Genomic DNA, 24,884 nt, shown 5'->3' on the forward strand with positions numbered 1-24,884 from the left:
TGTGTGTGTGTGTGTGCGCGTGCGTCGTGTGTGCTGACCTGAGTTGTGGGGCGTGCGTGCATTGGAGTCGGTCTGCAGCTTGCCGCGTACGTAGCTTGGACGAGCTGCATGCAGTAGTTGCCGTTGGAGCCCGGCCGCAGGCGAGGCGTGCGGATCAGCGTGTGCATGCAGCATAGCGAGGCGTGCAGGTCGGGCCTCGTGGAAGAGCTGCATGGCCGATTCTAAAGCTGATTTGTGCTTTACTTCCTGTGGACTTTGAGCCAGATTTATGTATCCTTCATGTGGAAACCATGTATATGAATGATATGATGATGTCCCCTTCAAAACAAGCATCCCTTTCAAAACAAGCATCTCATTAGATTAGCATATGTATGTATGTATGTATGTATGTATATACATTACGGAGTTAGACATAAGCTGCACTAGTTCACGTTCCAGAAGCCACAAGCCTGGCTGCTAAACAACATGAAGGTGTGTGTGTCAAGTTTCAGTTGTGCAGAAAGGCAGCAGCAACAGAGAAGCGGCAACACGCAGGCACAATGCCAATCTGAGCTTGTAACTGATTTGAATTGAGTGTATGTATACTCCAGTCTGAATGTCGTATCCAGATTGTAATCATGTGAGTGGAGTTCAGTGAAATTTTTTAGCGTGATTATTGTTACAAAATATTGAATGTGAATCACTCAAGTTCTGTCTACTCTGACTATTGTGTTGTTCTGATATATAAGATTGTCCATTCCAAAGCATAATACTCATGTCGTTAATTACAGGTGCTCAATCCCTTTTGCACCTGCTGTTGACAATTTATTCGAGAACATGTTCTTCCAGGAATACAATGGCTTGCAAGTCATAATGCTTGTTTTGGCTGCTGAATGTACAATGAGCATGCATGCCTAGAGAACTTGCAGGTGCATTGAACAAAAGAGATGCCAACCCAGGGAGTTGAACATATGACAACTTGCAGGTGCAAAAGGGATTGAGCAACTAGAACCTAGAACTGAACTGAATTGCCAAAACCATGCTTGTTTGTGCTCTCATTCAAGTACAGAGCACATGATTGCCCAAAAACACTAATACTTCACCATGACCCAGTAAATACATACATCATCTGCGATTGGTCCCTGGAAATTAAATAGACTAAGTATGTTTTTATGTTCAATTCAATCAGAGAACAATTCCTGTGATTGCCAAACAACAGCAGCCGTCTTCGCCGGGTCCGGGGATCTCCTTCCGATCAACTAGCATGTTGCTTCTTCCATCAGAAAAGGGAAATTTGATCAATTTCTAAAGTAATCAGATGGTGAAAGTTAGATGTCAGAGAAAGGACTATGGAGACTTATTGAGATTGACGAGCAGAGCAGCCGGCCGTCGGATCTTCTTCCGATCAACTTTTATTTTTGTTTCCACCGGAGCAACAAGGAGAGCGCAGGCTGTAGTCCATGCGTGTGTCGTGGGATGCCTGATGGACGGTGCAGGTTGTACAACGTCCCTCTGCAGTAGGCGTTCCCAAGTCAGAGGATCTCGTTCCCCTAAGCTTCGCTCGCCTGATCTACTCCTCCACGCCCAGGCACTGCTCCTCCTCCGCGCCCAGCACCTCACTGCTCGCCCAGCAGTAGATCCTCTACTTCTCACCTGCAGATCAAGAGGAGATCAGTTAAGCAGAGTATCAGCGGCAGGTCAATTGATCAATACAGAGGAGTATCATCTGTAAAACTAGTATCTGTAGGAGCAATTGAGCAGTATCTGTAGTAGCAAGATAGATAAAAGATCAAATAGAAGTAGAAGAATGACTGAATATAGTGATCAGGTGTAGGTATACTCTTGTTCTTGCTCTTCCTCCTCTCCAATTTGCTTGTCTCTCTCCTGTTCATTTGCCATCTCCAACAGGAATGTGCCCTTACACGGCAGTAAAAGTAAAAAACCAGCACTTCACCAAACTTGCCTGCAGAATCCAAAAGCAGGGGATGAATGCACAAGAGGAGGATTATTAAATCCAATGCAATGTGGACATACTTCAATCTGCTGATCATGGAGTTGATGCTCCCGCGCAAGTGTGACAAAGATTAGTTGAACATGAACAAAGATGTTTACTGGAGTACTATGACAGATGTTTCAGGTTTCAGTATACAAAGATTAGTTGAACATGAACAAAGATGAACTAGTTTCAGGTTTACTACCAGTTTATAAACCAGTCTGGTCTGTACTCGAAACTAGAATTAGAAAACAAGATTAAAAATAGGAAACACCCATATACTGTCAAGTTTTGTCGATGCTCCACTTGAGGCACCCATTTTCACAATTCTTATTATACTCTCAGCTAATGCCTATATTTGCCTGTGCATGAACTGCACCCATTTTCACTACTACTACAATAAGTATACCATAGCCAATGGACAAAAATGTGACTAATGGGCAACTATTTCAAATCAAAACAAAAATGGACAGTAAACTGTAATTTTTGTTACAGAGATTTCCCTACTGAAAATATAACTGAATGGACAGAAAAATGGGTGAAAAGGTAACTGAATGCTAGGCTACAAATGGACAGTAAACTGATAATGACTATTGCCAACAAGAGAGGCTTCTGAAATCTGTTACAGAAATTTTCCTGCTGAAAAGATAACTGAATTTTGTGTACTGAAAGTTTACAGTGCCCAGTGTAGGAAAGTTTACTGAATCTTGTGGAGTAGTCAAAGTGCTTTGAACTAGAAAATCATCAAAGTTGAAAGCCCTAGCTGATCTTGGATTGCTTTACCTTGTTTGCAAATACTCCAATGATGTTCAAATGAGGGAACAAGCGTCAGTTCATAGTTGCTGAATTCATTTTGAGCATATTTTTTTTAGAAAAGGAGGATGACCCCCGGCCTCTGCATCTGGGCGATGCATACGGCCACTTTATTAATTATTCTCACAAGACCTTACAAAGTCATACAACAGTAAGACTAAAGCCGCCGTCTAAGCAACAAACTGTCGCTACACCTATCCCGTTGATGAAGGGGCGCAGATAGCCTGGGCCTAATACCAAACAGACATCGCAGCCAAGCCTAACATCTAAGACCTGAGACCCCAACCTAGCCACTTGCCGGGTTTGGGGCAAACACTAGTCCGGCGTGCTCTCAGAGGCCGCCGCCGCCAACTGCCACCGCTCCCTCTTCAGAACTGTACTGATGCATCTTCATTTATTTATTTTTTCATTTTGAGCATATGCTATCCAATAATCCAAACCTTGGCACTTGCGGATAAATTTGCCAAGCAGCCTTTCGCTTTGGCCATTCAACTTCCCAGTTCCATAAGAGTCGGCGGTGTCGAAAAGGTTTATGCCATTCTTCAGAGCCAAATTGAAACACTCCTGCAGTTCACTATCCATGATTTCCTGGTAGCCCCAAAGCAGCTGGTTGCCCCATGCCCATGTTCCAAAACCCATGGGGGAAACTGAAAGGGGCCCAACTTTCACCTACATTTGTTAAACAACAATGTTTCCTTGAGCAGAATTCAGTGAACAAGAGTTGATAACCTAACGTACTAATTGTACAGTCCTCATTTTCTTTCTGAAGATTGCGTTGCATGTTATGGTACAGACTGTCATGTGAGCATACAAAGATGAACAGTTAGGGAGTTGGCTTTACAGATTTCTGGACACTGCACTTGTTAACATTTCCATGTTTCACTAGTCCATCAGGACTTTGTGGAAGAGGGATAAGAGCTGATCAGGTCAACTAACCCTCTGCTTGTATTGACGGCGGTCTGACGGATCAACTAACTCTTTTTTCTTTGAGAGAGAGGTGCTATCAACCAATTTTACTAGAGACACTATGCAGTAGCTTTTCACCCACCTAGAGTTAAAATAAGCACAGCAACAGCAAACTTCATACTGTCAGAATCAACGGCAGAATCAGATTGCATATCGACAATAGCTCTGAACCAAACGAACAAGGGCTTTTTTCCTATACTGTCATAACATACTGTCAGCCTTGATCTTGAACATGTTGTTACTTGCAAGAGCTAGGTTTGTTAGTTACAGAATTCAGTTAAGGAGTACATATAAATTCAGTTATGTGAATCATTCAAATTCAGTTAGAGCACATATACATATACTTGCAGCCCATTGATTCCATGGTGTACATATAAATATTTTGTGCGTATATCCTTGTTATGGTACCATGGTGTACATATAAATATTTTTTCAGCAACTTCTGTAAAATGGCTTTGTGTAGTGAAAACATCACCAGACTGTTAAAATTCAGATAAAAGATCTGTACCTTGATGCAGACTAAAAGGAGTAGGTTAACTGACCTGGTCCTGTGGCTGGTCAAACTGTACGTACCATGCCAAAGTATTTCCTGCAGAGAGAAAAAACAAAAATAAGCAAACATAAATTACTTAATGAAAGCTTGGGTATAAAGTGGAGTAGATATAAAGCTTGGGTATAAAACTGAGACTAGTTTCTGATTTACTCATGATTGAAAATGTCAAAGTGCTTTGGTTTACAACCAATTAGGAGGCCCACACTACTATCCTGGAAGATGCAGCTATTACTCGGTTGAAAATATGCAAATGATTTCCTAGGGGTTTCAGACATGCTATGTGTGTCTGAATACATGTGTGTCTGAATCATGTGTCCAAGTCAGTCACAAGCACAAGCAGATCATGTGTATTCAAGTGTGCACTGAATCATGTGTTTACTTAATTTTAAACTTGCTAGCAATAAGCTTGCAGTACACTTTATAGTCAGATCAGGAGCCAAGCTCTAAAACTGGACTTTTAACTGACTTTTAAACTGAATTTTTACTTCAAAATAAGAGTACCATGCCTGCTTAACTGAATTTTTAACTAATCTCTCTCTTGGCCTAGGAGTACTCAATTTCAATCTCTCTCTTAGCGTAGGAGTACTGAATTTTTAGAATTTTTACAGTAGATTTACACTGATTTTCCAACTCAAGCAGTATCCATTCATTTACACATAGGCACACCAGTATCCATTCATTCATGCAGAAAGAAAGAAACTTCACACATGATAAATTTTATTCACACATGATAAATTCAGGTCAAAATCTCTCTCACACACACACACCAGCACCAGCATGATAATCCATTAATGGAGACAATTAGATAGACATGATTATCCATGATATTCACACATGATAATCCATGAGTGGAAATAATTAGACAGACACACACCAGCAGCAGCAGCAGCAGCAGATGGAATTGCACAACACCAACAGAGGCAGAGGGATCGTACAACCCGGAGGTCGACGATGGGGTCGTACAGATGAGAGAGGTGGCAGCTGTTCCCGCCGGCCAGGTGGGCCAGCACGGCACACGCGGAGGCGCCCTTGTAGTTGTGGCCGCCCGCGCCAGCCCCGGCCTCCAGGACACGAGGCGGCGGATGCGTTGGACGGCTTCGACGACGCTCTGGCATACGCGACGCCGGAGAACTCCGCCGCGGCCGCCTCGCCGGCGACCCGCATCAGCTTGTTGCGGTTGACCCTGACCGTACCGTGCATCGCCACCACCCGCTACCACTCGTCTGGTTCCTCCAGGCAGGCGCCGGTGACCTTTTTCTCCCGCCTGCTCTCCCCTGTCGACGGTGGCCAGGATTTGTTGTGGGGGCGGCGAATCGACGGCAGCAAGTGCTTCACCAAATTGTTCATTACTACACTCGGAATTACCAACAACCTTGCTATACGTACGATCAATTCCCGTCCAACATGTACGAGTAAAGACAAAATATAGATGATCCAGTTTGTGGGCCATAGCATTTGCAGTCTGGTCGTATAGCTATCCGACGAAAATTAATTTCGAATTACCAATGTGAGAAATGATTGAAGCATGGCCCCACTCCACTTAATTTTTTCCTTGACTACAAGGTTGCCACCACACTAACATGTTCAAAGTCTGCATTGTCCTCTGCAATTTTTCACGACTAGGAATATTACCTACAGTAGCATGCATGCTCTAGTACATGATTTTTATTTTATATTAAAAAAAAGTGTCCATTCCTGAATTGCATACACCTGATCTCTCTCTAGTGCTCTACAATTTTCAACGACAAAAACACCCAGCCAACTGCCTGACTTGCTCATGTACAACCAGGAACTGCTGCTCAACAATCTCTAGTGAACCAATGCCAGCGACCAAAATTTGTAACACTAGAATAGTACTAGTAGTCAGCAGGGATCTCACCAATAGCTAGTCCTGACCGCACCTGTAATGCTCGGCAATTACCAATGTGAGTTACACTAGAATAGTAGGAGCAAATAACCACCTGGATTCCAAGGGAACAATCATAATGTGCAATCTGAATCAAACTGACCTGATGAACATAACTCACTGAAATTAGCCAGCTCCTACTAATGGTGGCCATGTCAGACACGGTTCAGACCTCGTATGCTTCTCAAATACGTACTTACCAACGACAGCTTTGCATCATCCTTGTGCTCCTTCACATCAGCAACAGCATCTTCAGGATTGTCAAACAGCCTAGGCATTGGCTCGAACACCAGCTGTGCATCCTTGTGTGTGGATGGCAGTGAAGATTCAGGGATGCTCAAGTTGGAGTTGGGCCACACCGGCGACCCAGTGACTGCCGACGCGGTGGGAACGTTGACATCGATGGCGACAACACCGTGGCCTGGCCTGCGCCACACACCTCCACGGCAGCGAGCTCGGGGGAGATTTCGGTGGGGGTCACCGTATCCGTATGCGTGTGAGCTCCGCATTGGCAGGCCGTCGGCGTGGGTTCAAGGACCGGCCCATCAGTGGCCTGGGCATGCTGATGAGCTCTGCTGCCGCCCAGGCTGTTCCTCGCTGGAGTACTCGCCGCGCACAGGCGCTGCTGCCTCATCAGTTCTCAATTTTGCTCGTCCCATGTTCATCTCCTCGCCCACTTCTCGCTCTGCTGCAGCTGGAAACACTCTGCAAACATAAACGATTTTGATGCCCTGAGTTTAAGATAAATAAAACTTTGAATCATAAATAAACTGAGATTAAGATAAAAGAAAACAAACTTTGAATCTACTCCATCTACTGATGCAGCACGCTCATCCCTGGCGAATCCTACCCACATAGGAATGCGGAACCATCGGGGAAAGGCAAAACATATTCAATCCCAAGAGAGAAGTCACTGGTTCAAGCCTTTCGCCAAGGATACCGTCAACCGATTAAACCTTTGCTAATGATGGAATTGCCAAACCTTTGCCCATGCCGAAAAAGAAGCCAAGTCCGATTCAATAATTACCGTTCTTCGCGGCTTTGGGTTGTGGGGCTTACTTCCTAGCCCCAGTGGGAGTAGTGACCAGCGTTATAGGTCGTTGGGCGGCCTGCTATTTTGAGAGCTGTCTGAGTTTAAGATAAAGAAAACTTAAACATGGGTGCTGCATCAATAGTAGTAGTAGTTCCAGTTCCAGTACAAGTAGTGTCTGAACAATATTGGAAACTTTGAATAAGTTCACAATCATTTGGAGTAAACAATGAACTAAGCATTTGGTTGCAAACATAAACTGAGTTCACAATCATTTGGTAAATTCAGATGTTGTCGAATGCCAACATAAACACTCTGCAATTTATATCCACTTTGATTACAGTAGAAATTGAACCAATTTGATCTTGGAGTACAAATTTTTCTACTCCTGGACCATAGCAGCAGTAATTTGAAACACTATGAATTCATACACTGAGATCAATATGCACCAGGAGACTATGAATTCTCAGTTTAAACTTTCTGTACTACAGCACTGAATTTTCAGTTTAACTGAATTACTGCAGATAAAGATCAGTGTATTTGTCAACACTAATTGTTAGAGTAGTCATTATGGTATACGACTTCTAGTCCAAGTCAGTTTTGTATCCCTACCCCAAATCGGTTTGTACCCTTTTATATACTCTTGTATGCCGCACCAAATCATCAATAAGCAACAGTTTTATTCAGCTTTCATGGTATCAGATACCGGTCCCAGGGTTTAGGGTATGGCTCCGCCAACGCCATCGCCGCCGCCGCCTCCCGGCTACTTCGAGCGCCGGGCCGCACTCATCGCCAAGGCTGCCAACGCCGCGGCCGCCTCTCTCTCGGCCCTCACCATAACTCCACAAAACTACCCTGCACCCATCCTCGCCGCACCAATATCTCTTGCTGACACAATCTCCGACGTCAGCCCCTACATCCCCATAGTTCTTGATCTCGCCGCCCACAACTACTACCATTGGAGACATCTCTTCGATCTCCACCTCGGCCGCTGCAACCTGCGCTCGCATGTCGCCGCCAACTGTCTTCCCCGCCCCGACGATCCGCAATGGTTGAAAGACGATCTCGCGATCGTCCAGTGGTTCTACACCCGCATCACCACCGAGATCTTCAACATGCTCGATCACGACGGCGCCACCGCTGCCAACATCTGGCACTCCCTCCGTCAGCTCTTCCAAAGCAACACCGACGCTCGGAAAAACGCTCTCCACACCGAGCTTCGCAATATGGTGCAAGGAGACGCCCCGGTGAACCTGTTCTGCCAGCGCGTTAAGACCATTGGTGATGAGCTCCACGAACTCGGCGATACAGTTAGCGACTCACAGCTAATCAATATCGTCGTCGTCGGCCTCAGCGAAGACTTTGACAAGCAAGCCTCGTTCATACCGATGATACGGCCCCCTCCTACCTTCGCTGAAGTTCGTTCCTTGCTACAACTCGGGGCGGAAACACAAACTCGCAAGGACTCTCGCCCTAAGGTCTTTCATGCTGCGGCTCGTCCTCCTCTGTCGTCTACACCAGCGCCGCCTTCCAGGCCGGCTCCTGCCGCCGGGCCGTCCGCATCGTCATCTGTTCAACCGCCCCCAGGCTGGCGTCCTAGTCCGAACTACCGCGGCAAAAACCCTATCTACAGGCCGCCGTCGACTCATTCGGTTCCGCCTACGACATCACCAGCACCGAGTCCTGCACCACCCACCAGTGCTCCATCTGCGGTTGCATGGCGGCCTCCTCATGATCCTTGGACGGGGCTTGTTCAAGCATGGCCCATGCCCTGGTCCGCTCCGTCCACCCTCGGTGCTCCGCCGGAATACTCAGGTGCCTGGCAACCTGGCCTTCGGCCGCCTACTGGTGCTCCCGGAGTTCTCAACCCTCGACAGCCGGCCAATGCCTATCACGCCGCCCCGACATATGCTCCTTATGGTCATTACAGCACCGACGGCGGCGCCTACTACACACCTCAGTCGGCCCTGCTCCCGACGCCACCCCCACCACAGCCGGCCAATGCCTACTACACTCCCCAGCCGGCCCTACTGCCTTCACCATCGTATCCGCCAGCACTGCTTCCAACGCCACCCTCACCTGCGACGCCGAGCTGGGATCAAGCTGCCTTTCTCCAGACCATGAATAACTTTGCTGCACAAGGAAACTCAGGTACGGATTGGATCTTTGATTCAGGGGCCTCTAGTCATATGTCTGCATCTAGTAATTGGTTATCTTCTTGCACTAAATCTCCTTTCCCTTCCATTATCCTTGGAGATGGATCATCTATTCCTATATATTGTGTTGGTCAGGCTCAACTTCCCTCTTCCACCAAACCTCTTTTACTTCCCGATGTTCTAGTTGCACCCGCCCTCATTAAAAATCTCATCTCTGTTCGCCAATTTATTTGCAACAATCTAGTTTCGGCTGAATTTGACCCTTTTGGTTTATCTGTGAAGGATTACCTGACCAAGGCCGAGATCGCTCGCTTCAATAGCTCCGGTGATCTTTATTCTCTTAATGGAGTTCCTGCCGCCACCCCTCCAACATCCATGCTGGCCTCCGTCGATCTCTGGCATCGTCGCTTGGGACATCCCAACCCCGCCCTCTTAGCTTCTATGCTTAGTGAATTTACCATACCATGTAATAGGGACTCTCATAATTCTGTGTTTTGCGAGTCTTGTCAATTAGGCAAACATGTGCGTCTTCCCTTTAGTTCCTCTAGTTCTTGTAGCACTTATCCCTTTGAATTAATACATTGTGATTTATGGACCTCTCCCATTGCAAGTGTTTCGGGTTTTAAATACTACCTTGTTATCCTAGATGATTTCACCCACTTTGTCTGGACTTTTCCTCTACGCAACAAATCCGAGGTCCATTCTCTTTTCCATAATTTTCAACGCTATGTGTCTGTTCACTTCTTCCTCCCAATTCGCTTTATCCAATGTGACAATGGTCGCGAGTTTGATAACATTAAAAATCGTACTTTCTTCTTACAACATGGCATCCTGCTTAGGTTCTCATGTCCCTACACCTCCCCTCAAAATGGTAAAGCAGAACGCTCTCTTCGCACCCTCAATGATATAGTTCGCACTCTCCTCATTCAATCATCTATGCCTCCCAAGTTTTGGGCTGAAGCCCTACACATGGCCACCTTCCTTCTAAATATTCGACCTTCTAAAACTAAACCCAACACTACTCCCTACTATTCCCTCTTTCTTTCCCACCCCGACTACTTCGCGGTTCGTGTTTTTGGCTGTCTCTGTTTTCCCAATGCCTACACCACTTCTGTAAATAAATTGTCACCACGCTCTATCCCATGTGCTTTTCTCGGCTTCTCTGACGAGCACAAAGGCTATCGCTGTCTCGACCTTCACACCTGACACGTTCATGTCTCTCGTCATGTCACGTTTGCTGAGCACATTTTTCCTTTCTCACAACGCACTACTACACCATCCAACACCCCTAGCTCCGCAAACACCCCCTCTCCCCGTCCTTTCCAACTATATACTCCCCTACCTGCCGAACACAACTTATCACCACCACCATTAACACCCACCATAGCCAATCCCAACCATACACTCACCCCAGCCGAGACGTCCCCAACACCCCCGACCCCTACTCCCACTCCACCACCCAGCCCTGCTCCCACTCCACCACCCAGCCCTACTCCTTCGTCCGACTCTTCCGCTGCGCCGGACTCACCAGTACCCACCTTACCCCCTCGTGCTATTCCTACAGCAGCCCCGATTAATGATCATCGCATGTGTACTAGGGCCAAATCAGGATTTCATCAACCCCAAGACCGCCTAAACCTTCATACCTCCGTATCTATCACTTCTCTTCCAAAGAATTACAAAACTGCTCTACTTGATCCCAATTGGGCCGCTGCCATGCAAGAAGAATATAATGCTTTACTTCAAAACAACACCTGGCAACTTGTTCCTCGTCCTCCTAATACAAATATTGTTTCTGGCAAATGGATTTTTCGCCAAAAGTTCCACTCCGATGGGAGCCTCTCACGATATAAAGCCAGGTGGGTTTGTCGTGGCTTTTCTCAGCAACAAGGAATTGATTACGAAGAAACCTTCTCTCCTGTTGTTAAACCTAGCACCATTCGCACCGTTCTTAGTGTTGCTGTCTCCTCTTCATGGCCCATTCACCAACTTGATGTTAAAAATGCTTTCCTCCATGGTTCCCTTCAAGAAACTGTCTACTGCCAGCAACCTCTGGGTTTTGAAAATCCATCCTTTCCAACTCATGTATGTCTTCTTCAGAAATCTCTCTACGGTCTTAAACAGGCCCCACGAGCTTGGTTTCAACGCTTCTCCTCCTTCATTCAAACAATAGGCTTAACTCCATCTCTCTCCGACACCTCTCTTTTTGTGTATCATCAAACTTCTGACACTGCCTATTTACTTCTCTATGTAGATGATATCATTCTTACCGCCTCCTCTCAAAAGTTCTTAGATCATATTGTCTCTCTTCTTAGATCTGAATTTTCTATGACTGACCTAGGACTCCTTCATCATTTCTTAGGCATTGCTGTTGTTCGAGATTCCTCCAGCCTTTTTCTTTCCCAACGCCAGTATATTCTTGATCTTCTTAATCGTGCTGGTATGCTTGACTGTCAATCATCTCGCACTCCTGTCGATACTAGTTTTAAAGTTTCGGCTACCGGTGAACCCTTTTCCGATCCTACTCTCTATCGTAGCCTAACAGGTGCTCTCCAATATCTCACCATTACTCGTCCTGAAATCTCTTTTGCTGTTCAACAAGCATGTCTCTATATGCATGATCCCCGGGTTCCTCACTATAATCATGTTAAACGCATTCTTCGGTATTTAAAAGGAACTCTCAATCATGGTCTCCACCTCAATAATTCTTCTCCAAACTCGCTTACCGCATACTCTGATGCAGACTGGGCTGGTTGTCCTGACACTCGAAGGTCCACTTCCGGTTTTGTGTTTTTCTTGGTAACAATTTGATTTCTTGGTCTTCGAAAAGACAGGTTACAGTCTCACGTTCGTCGGCCGAGGCTGAGTATCGCGCTGTGGCACATGCCGTTGCAGATACAATCTGGATTCGGCAGTTACTCTCCGAGCTACACAGGCCTATTGAGCAGGCCACTATTGTCTACTGTGACAACATATCAGCAGTCTACATGACCAGCAATCCAGTTCAACACCGACGCACAAAGCATATTGAGATTGATATTCATTTTGTTCGTGAAAAGGTTGCTCTTGGTCAGGTTCGGGTGCTTCATGTTCCCTCTACGGCTCAGTTTGCTGACATTTTCACCAAGGCACTGCCTACTAAGCCGTTTCAAGATATCTGTTTCAGTCTCAACGTCGTCGAGCCTGCCGTTGATACTGCGGGGGGATGTTAGAGTAGTCATTATGGTATACGACTTCTAGTCCAAGTCAGTTTTGTACCCCTACCCCAAGTCGGTTTGTACCCTCTTATATACTCTTGTATGCCGCACCAAATCATCAATAAGCAACAGTTTTATTCAGCTTTCACTAATTACGCATTGAACTGGATTTTTAGTTGACTGCGTTTGTCAACAGTGAAGATCTAAACATATCATGTTGATCCTCATCTTCAGGTCGAGTAAGAAAATTCAGGAGTAGAAGATCTTCAGCTGATTTCAACAGGTTTAACATAAGTAAAGTACAGTCATCAGTAGGAAAATTCAGGAGTAGGAGATCACAAAAGTACAGTCCACAGGTTACTCCAAGTTTCTGAATTTTCAGTAAATTTCTGTATTTTATGAAATTTTCTGATTTTCTTAGGAGAGGAGAGGAAAGAAATGCTAAAAGAAAATTAACCCTAATAAAAGAAAAGAATCTAAAAAGGAAATTAATCCTGAAAGAAAAGAACTAAAAGAAAAGAAATCCTAGGGTTAAAAAATCTGGAGCAAGTCCTAGCAGAACCACAAAATGTTCATCTACTCCTACTCGTGACCACAAACTTTGCAGCACAAAGCAACACATTAACTCCTACCCCTATCACTGTAAGTTTGCAAATTTATTGTGTATTGGTTGGAAATTTACTCAGAAATGGTTTAGTCATGTCCTAGGTCCTAGGATGTCCTGTTCATAATTCTAATTCATGTCGTAGGATGTGCTATTCATAATTCCTAATCCAAACAGCAGATACACAAGCACTGGATTTTACAAATGTCCAAACAGTGTCATATCTGCATTGTGTAAACAGCATCATATCTGAAATTAACCTGTCATGTTCACTGCTCAAACATGAAGTACAAGCAACCTTCAACAAGAAGTACTCAAACTGTCAAACATGAAGTACGAGCAACCTGCTATGTTAGGAGTACAAGAAGGATCCTGCTGCTGCTCCAAACAGCACTGGGAAACAGACATACTCCAACAGTTATTACTGCTGCTCCAAATTAATCTTATCCTACTCCAACAACAGCAAACAGTTATTACTGCTGCTCCAAATTAATCTTAATCCTACTCCAACAACAGCAAACAGTTATTACTGCTGCTCCAAATTAATCTTAATCCTACTCCAACAACAGCAAACAGTTATTACTGCTGCAGTTCAACCTACTCCAACAACAAACTTGTCCTTACAACAAACTTCTCTAGCAGCTCCAATCTTCTCAAGCAAGAGTACAACCTACTCACAGAAAATTGTACCCACCCTGAAAATCCTTCTTAATCCTACAGAAGCGAACTTCTCAAGCAAAACTACAGAAGCAAACTTCTCAAGCAAAACTACAGAAGCAAACTTCTCAAGCAAGAGTAGAAGCACAGGCGGGAATACTCGAGCACAGGGATGAAGTCAAGCTCACGGCTTCACCTCGCTTCGTCGTCATGGTGGTGGTCGGGGAAGTCGGGTGACGGCGGCATCCTCCCACTCATCCTCATGTTTTTGACAGAAAGCTACTCCAAGTGCTTTGCTAATCTGTGCTTTGCAGTGACAGATTACTCCCAAGTGCTGGAAGAAACCAGGTTATCAGTGCTTTGCTTATGCTCATACAGAGGGATTTATACATTATTACTCCAAATACAGAGGGAGTGCAGATTATGAGTGCTTTGCAGTGACAGAAATCTCTCTAGTTTCGCGTTCAAAGGGATTTATCAGTGCTTTGCAGTCGAAATCTCTGTAGTTTCAGTTAACTGAATTTTGGTTTCCAGACCACCACAAAATGTACAGCACATCATCTGCTCCTCCATCTACAGCTATACATACAACTAGTCCATCTGTGCATCTTATAATTTGTTACTACTAGATTTGAACCCGCCTTGCTCCCGGCGGTCACCATTGTCGGCAGGCATCCCTGCACTCCTCGTCTCGTTGTATCCGTCCTGGCGCTCCTGGTACCTGCCGTTGCCTCTGACGCCATTGTACCCGCCTTGCCTCCTCCTTGAGGCGCCACTGTCGTTGGCGTTGGCCTCGACGTTGTGGAACACGCTGGAGCATCATCCTCAATCTTGTTCCTCTCCAAGAGCTGGAGACCCTCAAAAGCTACTACAGCAGCAACCCTCCTCTCCTCAGGTTTAGAGGCCTCCAGAGACTTGTTCTTTTCTTGCATTTCTCATATTCTTCAAGGGGCATCTCCTGCTCCAAATTAGCACATCACTAAAAAAAAAGCTTGAAAAACAGAGCAAAGGGTCTGTACTGTTCGTGAGGCAAGTATATATAGGCAAGTGTAGGAAAGTACAATTCTCTTCCCCTTGTTCAATGGGAGCCTCCTGCTCTTTCGCAGCAGGTGGTCTGCTGCCGCTGCTGCTGGTTGTGGGAGACGTCGACGCCCTCCGATCCCCGGCCCCGACCCCCGAGGCCTCCGCCTCTGCCCCCGATCCTGCAGCTGATACAGAGGTCCAGTAGCAATGGCAGCACATCCTGCAATTGATCCACAGCTCCCTCGCCGTGATTGCCACTCCAATGGCAGCCCCCTCTCTCTGTAGCAGCCAGAAAGACACACCCTGCAGATCACAGGAGCAGCCACAATTACGGTTTGTCAACAACACTCTGCAGATCACACTTGAAGGCAAATGACAGCAATTGCATCAAATCAAAATAGCAAGGAATCACTCTAGTGTCCATTTTCAGATTTTTCAGCAACTTGTACTCTGAAAAACACGTGAATCTCAACTCTGAAACTGTTACTTCAACCCATACTTTGATGTATGGCCTCAAACTGTTGCTGTCAATTTTTCTGCTAAGCCATAGTTTAAATTTTCTACTAGGCAAACTGTTGTTACTTGGAGTAATTGACATGATGAACTTGCTGTTAATAAAAAAGCACTGTTGTGATGTTACAAAAAGAAGCACTGTTGTGATAGTAAAACTCTAGTATGAAAAGCAACCAAGAACAAATGCAGGTCCAGGCCACCAAGCTCTGAGGTTTGTATGGTGCCTCCAGTAAAAAAAGAATATGAGGAAAATTGGCTCCAGTAATAAAAGAATATGAGGTTTGTATGGTGGCTCCAGTAATAAAACTGTAGATACCTAGTGAAGATGATATCAAGCAGAACTAGTGCAAAAGTGTTGACAATATTACAACTACTAGCATTGTCAAGATTCACTAATGTAAAATTCAGTTAAACTACTGATGCAGTGTAAAATTCAGTTAAACTACTGTAACTAGAGAAAATGGCTTGTTGTTAGAGCAAAGTGTTTGGCTGCCATGGCAGCATTTCTTGTTTGCTCTGCAGGATCTGTTCATAACTACTACATGCCATGGTCTTGAAATCTTAATTCCAATAAATCTGCCACAGCTACTCCATGATGAGGACTCCATGCCATTGTCTGATACTACAATGATGCAGCAATTTGTTCTACAGTGAATCACAGTGATGCAGCGATGATGGCAGGATAATTTGCCAACACAATTTCTTCAGTCTAGTGAACATTTTTTTCTACTGGATCTACAGTACACAAATTTTCCAACACAATTCGTTCTACTGGATCTACAGTGAACAAATTTGACAACATTTTCTTCACTCCCTAACTGACAACACAATTTCTGGACTTGTTGTGATGTTATGGAAGAGTTTCCTGGACTTGTTGTTCTGTTATGGATGGATGGAGTGTCCGCAACTCTGGAGATGGGCAGAAAATGTAGGGCATTTATATTTGAAACAGAATCAAGTCAATAACAAGTTGGGGATTCTTCAAAAGATAAAAGGAAAAAAAGGCACAAGCTGGGGACGGAGGGAGGTCCAAGAGTCAAGAAGACAATGAACCTAGCCAAACATGCGACTGAAACCAATAAAGCTGAAATGGAGCAGAATTAATTAGCTACAAAACCATTTAGGGGGTGCAACTTCATGTTGCTTTCATCTCCTAATAAAATGTAGTCCATGAGCTACAAAACCCTTGCAGGGAAAACTTAGTCCATCTGCTCAAGTAGGGACTATGCAGCCTTATTGCTCTGCTTCATCCATGAGGTATGATGGAGGAGTGCAGTCTTTTTAAGCAAAACAAAATAGTTTTGACAAGATAATTCAAGCATACAATGTGTGTGTGTGTGTGTGTGTGTGTGTGTAGTTTTGACAGCACTATAACATCTCGTCATTTTGACAGTGTGTGTGTGTGTGTAGTTTTCAGTTTCAAAATGGGGCAGCAGTATAATATCAAAGCATACAATAGTTCTGACAGTAATTTTGATAATTCAAGGAAATTAATTGAACATATCCAGTAACAATGAGGCTGATCTAGGAAAGGGATAGGCATTCTCGTCTTGTCATCATGAACCTATCCATTAGCTACAACGAAATGTCATTGCTTATCATGGTAGTAAATGAATCATCACCCCCTCCAACACAATGCAAAGTCTGAACATTTGTCGATTGGAGAGGACGAGGCCCGCGGGTCGTGTCGGGAGGTTGGCGAGGGATTTTCTGCAAAAACGCCACCGCAAAGGAGTACCTTATTGCACAAGGGCATGGGAGAAAAACAAAAGGTCAGCCTCCGGATGAAAAATAAATCATGAAAAATGAGGAAGAGATCCGGTAATTTAATAATATGCAGTGGCTTGTCACCATTTATACTAAGTGATGAGAATTTAGTCAGTGATTTAGTAATGCAGTCAGATGAAGCAGTGTTAATGAACTAGTCACATTGGCATTTGTATTTCAGAAACAATGGGCAAAACCTATAGCTAAAAATGAAACGATGGCAGGTACAGATTGGTGAACATGTATTATCAGACTAGCTAAAAACATTTATTCTAGCATCATGATATGTCACGATTCCGATGATAAGTATGCAAGGACATGTGATCATTTATACTAGGTGCTGAAACTGTAGTGAGGTAATGATGTCAATATGACCCAAGGAAAAAAGAAAGAGACGTGCATGAAGCCACAGTAATTTCATATTGTATCTAGCCGAGCACACATATTTATATACGCATTGCATAATATAATATGCGACGCTTTACTATTTACTCGCCTATATGAATTATTAAATTACACAGAGGATTACTGGCCAGCAGAGCTATGCTAACTTGCTTACTTGTCAGATATGAAATTCTCTTCCCAGCAGCAATAGAGTTGGTCAGTGGTTAGCAATTACCACTACTTGAAAAGAGAACAAATATGCGTGCTCATCTCAGACTTGCTGTAAAATAAACTAGAGAACAAGAATACAATAGCACTGGAAAGCGTGAACATGCAAAAATATCACATGACAGTAAATCAACTCACCTCAGATACTTTCAAGGTATCCTTCCCGGTACCAGAAAGAGCCTTCTCACTGTTTGCATCGTCAGTAGCTGACAATACATATTTGCAGACTAATTCTCAGAATCTCTCACAGCAATGTACCACCTGGTCTGGAATGAAGAAAGCCAAGCCACTAGCCAGTTCCCAAACAGGACACTAGTCGTGTACAAAGAACTGCATCTTCTTCTTCAGTATTCCACGAATCTACAGCACAATCTCGAGGCCGCGTAAGACACTTGTTCTTCAACCTCTCAGGCTTTACCATAACACGTTTTGTTGGCATGGAAATCCGGCCATCGCTCTGGACTCTGGGATCAGAATCATCAACTTGATCCATCATCAACTTGAGTTACTTGCTCCTCAGCGAGTGCCTACTCTCTCTTGTGGCCGGGTAGAACCTCACAGCCATGTATGTAGTCATACTGCATGATATGGCTCGACGAAATCCATACCAGTAAATTCTTGCATTACATCAGAATTTTGAAGGCAAAAAAACCATTTCAGAATATGGGGCACCACTTCAGATACCAATTCAACAAGAATGTGTAACAGGAGCAATAAGATCAACAAACAAAACACAAGGAAATAAGACAAGATGTCCATTGCAGTTTGCAGAGGCTCACAACATAAAAGGACTTGCCCAACGTCATCACACAAGCACAAAGTTCTGGACCTCTTAACAGTTTACAAGACAGACACCGTCTCACTCGCCTGCCTCCTATCCTATCCTTTAGACCCGATTGCCGCCATTACCTCACTCTTCCCTGCCTTCACTGTGACTGGGACCTTATCCAGTCTTGTTCTTGCTCCTCTCATGAACTTCCTGAAGCTTCTTGGTCCATTTCTCGACCCAATCGTCATTTGAGATCTTGGCTATCTCAACCCACTCCAGCGGTGTGAAATGCGCCCTGCTGAGAACAATGGCACACCCCGCAATGGGGTATAGCGCCTTCGACTCATTGACGTTCCTCACGATGCTCTTCACGTGCACAGCAAGATTGAAAGGCAGCTTCTGACTGAGCTTCTCAAGTCCAACATATACCCAAAGCTTTTCAGATTCCAGCCTCTTCGTCTCTTGAGCAGCTTTGAACATCAAGTAACCCAAATCCTTAGACATATCCTCCAAGACACCGAGGGAGAGAAGAAGAGTCTGGGAGTTCACAAGCTCTAGTTGATAAGCAGTGTCAATGGCCTGCTGGCTTTTGTTAAAGCCAGCATCGACACTCTCACCAACTTTGCCTAGAGACTTCTGTAACCCCAAGACGCCTTCTTTGATAAACTCCAGCCGGTCCTCCTTTCTCGCCTCCTCAGCTCTTGCAGCCTTCTCTTTCATCAGTTTTGTGTACTTAGCATCTTGCTCTCTCCTTTTCTGTTCCTTCTTCTCTTCAGACTTTCTGAATCTGCGATTCTGCCTTGCAAACCTGGCATCACTGAAGGTCCAATCCTCATCAGGTTCATCATCAGCTTCCTCATCCTGCTAGAAACAAGAAAACAAGATGAACCAGTTGAGCGTTTTTGTCCCACCGAAAGCAGCAGTTGAGCACTGAAGTCCACAGAAAAAACAGTAAAACCAAGAACGTGCAGCAGTTGACTATTGAAGTCCACAAACCAGAAATCAACATGCAGCTGTTGGGAATTGAAGTCCAGAGAATAAACGGTAAAAAAAATAGGCTGAACAAACCAATAACATCCAGCAGTTGAATATTGAAGTCCCCAGAAACAAGAAAACAACATGCCGCAGTTGAGCATTTTAGTCCACAGCATAAACAGTAAACAATAGGTATAAATAAAAGCTATGCGTACTTTACCACCAGTCTCCATCACCCTACGACGAACACATGTTGCTTAAATGTCTAGTAAATTGGCGTTAGTGATTCGGTGAGTAGGTGTTGATGCTGCGATTGGCAGATAGATACGATTTTGTTTGACCAATACAGGTCGTATTGAGAACATGTTGACAAGGGGAATACAGGGATAGGCAGGAATACCAAGGTAATTCAGATTTCCAGCAATACAGTAAAGAGTCAACTTACATTAAGGGTGGGTTCCCCAGAATCAGGTTGCAGCTTCCTCTTCAACGCATCTTCAAAGCCTATGCCAACAGACTTGGTCACACAGTGACCCACGTAGCGCATCAAGGCTAGGAGGCGGGGATCGAATTCTTCATCAGAAGGGTCCTGAAATGGATGATTCAGGTCAACAAAGTGAACAGGATATTGGAAGCATACGAGATGCTATCACAATAAGAACAGGTAGGAATTTAAAAACATTTAATTAGGATATCAGTTCTAAGTATAATAAATTTAGGAAGAGCTGGATATGAATTAACTGAAAGGTTTAACTACACAAATTGAAAGTAAATACTACAACATTCAATTTAGCTAGCAGTGTTGGTTTAGTTTATTCAAGTAGAATTAGATATAAATGAACTTACATTATGAAAAGGGATATTTTCAGTATAAGTAGGACAATATATTCAATATTATTCAGAAAAATAGACCAAATGCTAATAGATTAAGCAGTCAATAGAAAAGACAATTAAATGCTGACAGAGCATATCAGCTGAAATTATAAGAGGGTGCATGGGTCTTTATGAAAACAATTTCATACAAGGCATTCAAGAAACCACTTACATTGGGCTGGGAGGAACCAGGCAACCCAAATCCAGGATCACAACTGGCAGCACCATGGGCAGAGAACTCAGCACCCTGGCAAAACAAATTCAATATTCATAAAACACTTATATTTCTTTAAAGAGAGTTAAATAATAGAATATTTAATTCTGATAGCAGTTTTGGTTAAGTATATTCAACTAGAGTTGTTGTGAACTAACTTCGAACATGCAAAAGGAATATTGCCAGGACAGGTAAAACAACAGTTTCAATATTCAGAAAAAATGGACAGCCAAATGCTGGCAAAGCATATCAGGTGAAATTACAAGGAATGTGTGTTTGTCCAATGCCCAGTGCAAGTCAGTAACAAACGGGAGAAACCGGAAACCACTTACAGTGGAATGGGCATGGCCAGACATCAAAGAAGGTGATTCCCCACTTTTAGAATCTTTCTTGGGAATCTGGTATCCATACTGATTAAACACAAACATGCATGAACGTGAGCAAGAGTTAAGAGTTCACAAGTACTGGAGGATAATTTCAACGGATAAGAATGACAAATACAAAACGGTCATAAGAGAGCGAATCATTCTTACAGCTTTCAGCCCCTCTTCGACTGCCTCTTGTATCATTATCCTGATGTGAGGATCCTGTAATAAACAGTTGACCCAAAAGTTAAAATTTAGAAGTACAACCAATTATTTCGAATCAAATAGTAACACACCGAAGTAACAAACTCAACTAAATATGTCTAACATCTGCCAAAAATCAAAATATCAATGAATTTTTCAGAGAACGGTACACAAATTCCCATCAACTAAATTTCTGTAGATGAACATCCAACTGGTTGATTTATATCCAAAATCACTTTCCTTTAGATTACACCAATCAGCATGATAACAATCCCAAATAATTGCTCAACATTTGCCACACACACAAAGGTGCAACAACAAACTGACAGATGAAGGATCAATATAAAACAGATAACAATAAACTTGAATCATGAACCAAATATTACTTACAGTATCATCACAATAGAAACAGATGTTGTACTGGGACAAAGATTCCTTCAGGGCTGCAGCCACGCCCTCTCGGATAACTGAGAGCTTCAATCCCGAAATGTCATCCTGCGACAGCACATGTAGGCAAACAACTAGTGTCAGATTATCACAAGTAAACAACCACAGAGTTAATGGGTTGGATTAGCATGAAACTTACATTCTTTGACTTCCCAAGGGCATCCTGTAAACCATGCAAAACTGCCTGCTTAACATTGTCCCTCAGCAGACTGTCAGGCTCCTACAACAAAGTTGACATTCAGGCCAGAATCACATAACAACCACACAATGAGAAATTTCATATCCAGTAAAAAAAAAGGTTGACGACTGCTAAGGAGAACTCTCGTGACCAAGTGACAAATTCAGAATAAGGATCTCAATCTCAACCTCAAGATGGCACACAACCTGAAAATCTAGGAACTGTGCATGAAGTTTAGACTATTTTTTGCAAATAAAGCATTGCTGACAACAACACGAACATAATTACAAGATGCACAAACTGATTAAAAACACATTCCATCTATATGAGCCCGTATCTGTTTGGTGTTTGCTAGAACGTTGATGCAGATCCACATGGTTCCATCACCATGAACAATCCAAAAGAAATTCGCACTAATCCAGGTCTACATCATAAGATCCACAGGGTTCATCTATTCATGACAAGGCAGTAAATCGAACACTTGACTACCTTATCAGAAGAACATGAACAGTCCATCAAGGGGAGAGATCTCATCAGGGAGAGACAGGGGCAGAGAGTGCCATACTTTTTTGGTACAGGAGTAACGTGCACCACCATCCAGAGGTAGAAAACGAGCCATCCTGCAGGCAGAAGCGCAGCAGACGGACGAGCTACCAGCAGGAACATCCACCATCCTGGAAATTTTCAACCAACGAGGTAAATCACCGCAGATCGGAAGACTTGGTGAGAGAAACAGAGGGGGAACGCCAGGCTCACCTGGTAACCTGACGAACGGCTCGAAACCCGTTCAAGGCAGATACAAGGGCGGTCCTGGCCGCCATCGCTGCAGATCAACGGGATCGCCGGCGAGATGGGGGTAGGGTTTCCTCTCAGCCACAGCCGCCGTCTCTGTCGGGTTAGGGTTTCCTCTCAGCCACAGCCGCCGTCTCTGTCGGGTTAGGGTTTCCTCTCAGCCACAGCCGCCGTCTCTGTCGGGTTAGGGTTTCTAGGGCGCGTGGAGAGCGAGGAATGGGGTATAAATAGCGAAATATTAGGGCAAGAGGCAGGGCTTTAGCCCAGAACAGCCCAGATTTGCTTACAAACAGACATGCCCAGCCAGAATTTCAATTCGAGAGACAAAAGGAGCCCAAGCCCAAAATCTAGCCAAATTAGATGGGCCGAACGAATTACAAGCCCAGCAATGCAAAATCGGAAAAAATAAACGGCGGCCTGTATTACAAGCCACGATAGTTTTGCAATTACGTCCTACAATAGTAGCGTAATCACGATCAAGGACAAGGATAGATCCTGCACTGAAGAAAAACTCAGAACACGCCGTGACCGCCAACATGGAGCCTAGATCCAGATCCAACTGCAGATATCTGACAAATCGAGAACGAAATACACAAAGGAAACTCATCCAGATCCAACTGCAAAAATCTGACAAATCGAGAACCAAATACACAATCGACACCCGTGGGCATAGTAGCTGAATCCATCTGCAAGGCAAGGCCATGAACACGAGATGCAACTATGGCCATCTGGATCTGCAACTTCCACAGGATGCCTTGGCCACCATGGACGTGGCCAAAGTCTTCAAGGCCAAGCCTCAAGAGACCTTGGCCACGGCCGTGGGAGCCAGGCCATGGATGCGCGAGTCGCAGGAGGCTTCTTGGTTGTGCTCGGGTTGTTGCTGGAGTGGAGGCTCGAGGAAGAGGAAGAAGGAGAGGAGGCGCCGCCTAGGGTTAAGAGATGCGGGGAAAGGAAGATACGGGACGACGGGGCTGAGCTTATATGGCGATGGAGTAGGAGCTCACTGTCCGAGCTGGCCTCGAGCGAGGACACCTGAACGCGTCAGGGAGCCCCGGACCCCACCCGCCATAGAGACCAAGGGTGTCCCACACACCCTGCCAGCGAATCTGGAGAGAAAAGTCGTGACGCGCACGAGATTTAAGGCCCTGACATTGTCTCCTCATCTCCGCCGTCGGTGGAGAGGCCCGCATGATCGCACGGCCCGCGGTGCCTCAAAGGAAGCACACGATCCGCGTACTCTCCCCTCATTGGCCTAAAGTTTCGTCCACCGGTTTTCTTTCTTTTTTTTTGCTTCTCAATCTCAGGTAATTACATTAATAGTTTGTAGGGACGCGCGCGCTACTGCGGTTCCTTGGGTCATCACGTCAAAACGACACTCGTTTGTTTCGGGGAGTTTTGTTACGTTTTACTACGTGACATGATAGTGCCCGATTGGAAAAATGTTCATTTTAAACCCTATAAACTCGTAGAGGTTGGCGGAAAACTCTCAAGTCAAAATCCAGGTCCTGGACTACGTTTTGGCCCCTGTAGGATTCTTCCTGGCGAGCTCCGGATCGCCTCTTCTGCCGCGCCACCGCGCCCTCCCACACTCGTCGTTGCCCGCGCCGCGACTCCCGCTCCTGCCACGCGCGAGCCACCCTACGCCGACGCCCCCCCTCCCGACGGCCGCACGCTCCGGCGTCCGACGCCCGCACCCTTGGGGCTCCGCCGCCGTTTCGCCCGCGCCCCTCGCCGTTACCTCGCTTTGGCCTCTGTGCCTGTGGCACGTGGGGCCCGCCCCTGTATTGTTAAAGAAAACGAAAATGTAAAAAAAAAGAATTAAAATAAAGATAATTGATTTAATTAATCATGACCGACACGTGGCATCCACCGTAACGGAACGCCGTTAAGCTATCGGGTCGGGTTTTGGATCCGATAACCCGTTAACAGCCCCGACCAATGGGAAATTTCCACGTGTAAAATTCTTATTGGCCGGATGAAACACGTGTCAGCTCGTCAGTGGGTCAGATAGGCGCCTATGATATGTCGACACGTGCCACGGCCCACCACTGGCCCATTTAGCTTACAAAGTCGGCCCGTTTGACTTGGTCAAAAGTTAACGGGCTGGCCCATGAAAAGCCTGTTAACGGTCTCTTCGCAAATAGCCCATTTTACGGCCCGTTAGGCCCTAAAGGAAATCGGCCCAACAACGTCATGTGGGCCGTCGAATATAACGCCAGCCCATTTCACTTTCGGCCCATGTATGGCCCATGACATCTTTCGGCCCATATGAGGCCTTCGTATCTTTCGGCCCTTTAC

General features: G+C 44.9%; 2 protein-coding genes across 4 annotated transcripts; both read right to left on the minus strand.

Moving 5' to 3' along the window:
- Positions 1 to 3,135: 3,135 nt before the first annotated feature.
- Positions 3,136 to 5,597, minus strand: LOC123175743 (uncharacterized). Its single transcript, XM_044590298.1, has 2 exons — positions 5,268 to 5,597; positions 3,136 to 4,340 (listed from the first exon to the last, which is right to left on the minus strand). Exons 1-2 carry the CDS (start codon positions 5,502 to 5,504, stop codon positions 4,071 to 4,073), a joined length of 507 nt encoding a protein of 168 aa, XP_044446233.1. The 5' UTR covers positions 5,505 to 5,597; the 3' UTR covers positions 3,136 to 4,070.
- A 12,914-nt stretch (positions 5,598 to 18,511) lies between these two features.
- Positions 18,512 to 23,512, minus strand: LOC123182978 (uncharacterized). Of its 3 annotated transcripts, none has more exons than XM_044595698.1 (9): positions 22,551 to 23,512; positions 22,360 to 22,468; positions 21,756 to 21,836; positions 21,560 to 21,664; positions 21,134 to 21,187; positions 20,933 to 21,010; positions 20,559 to 20,633; positions 19,959 to 20,102; positions 18,512 to 19,402 (listed from the first exon to the last, which is right to left on the minus strand). In XM_044595698.1, exons 1-9 carry the CDS (start codon positions 22,613 to 22,615, stop codon positions 18,713 to 18,715), a joined length of 1,401 nt encoding a protein of 466 aa, XP_044451633.1. In that variant the 5' UTR covers positions 22,616 to 23,512; the 3' UTR covers positions 18,512 to 18,712. The 3 variants fall into 3 exon arrangements, with proteins under 3 accessions (XP_044451633.1, XP_044451630.1, XP_044451631.1); XM_044595695.1 differs by having other exon boundaries at positions 22,284 to 22,468; positions 22,551 to 23,511; XM_044595696.1 differs by lacking the exon at positions 22,551 to 23,512 and having other exon boundaries at positions 18,512 to 19,399; positions 22,284 to 22,468.
- Positions 23,513 to 24,884: the final 1,372 nt, after the last annotated feature.

Source organism: Triticum aestivum, chromosome 1D (genome assembly GCF_018294505.1).
Source record: "Triticum aestivum cultivar Chinese Spring chromosome 1D, IWGSC CS RefSeq v2.1, whole genome shotgun sequence".
Taxonomy (NCBI): Eukaryota; Viridiplantae; Streptophyta; class Magnoliopsida; order Poales; family Poaceae; genus Triticum; species Triticum aestivum.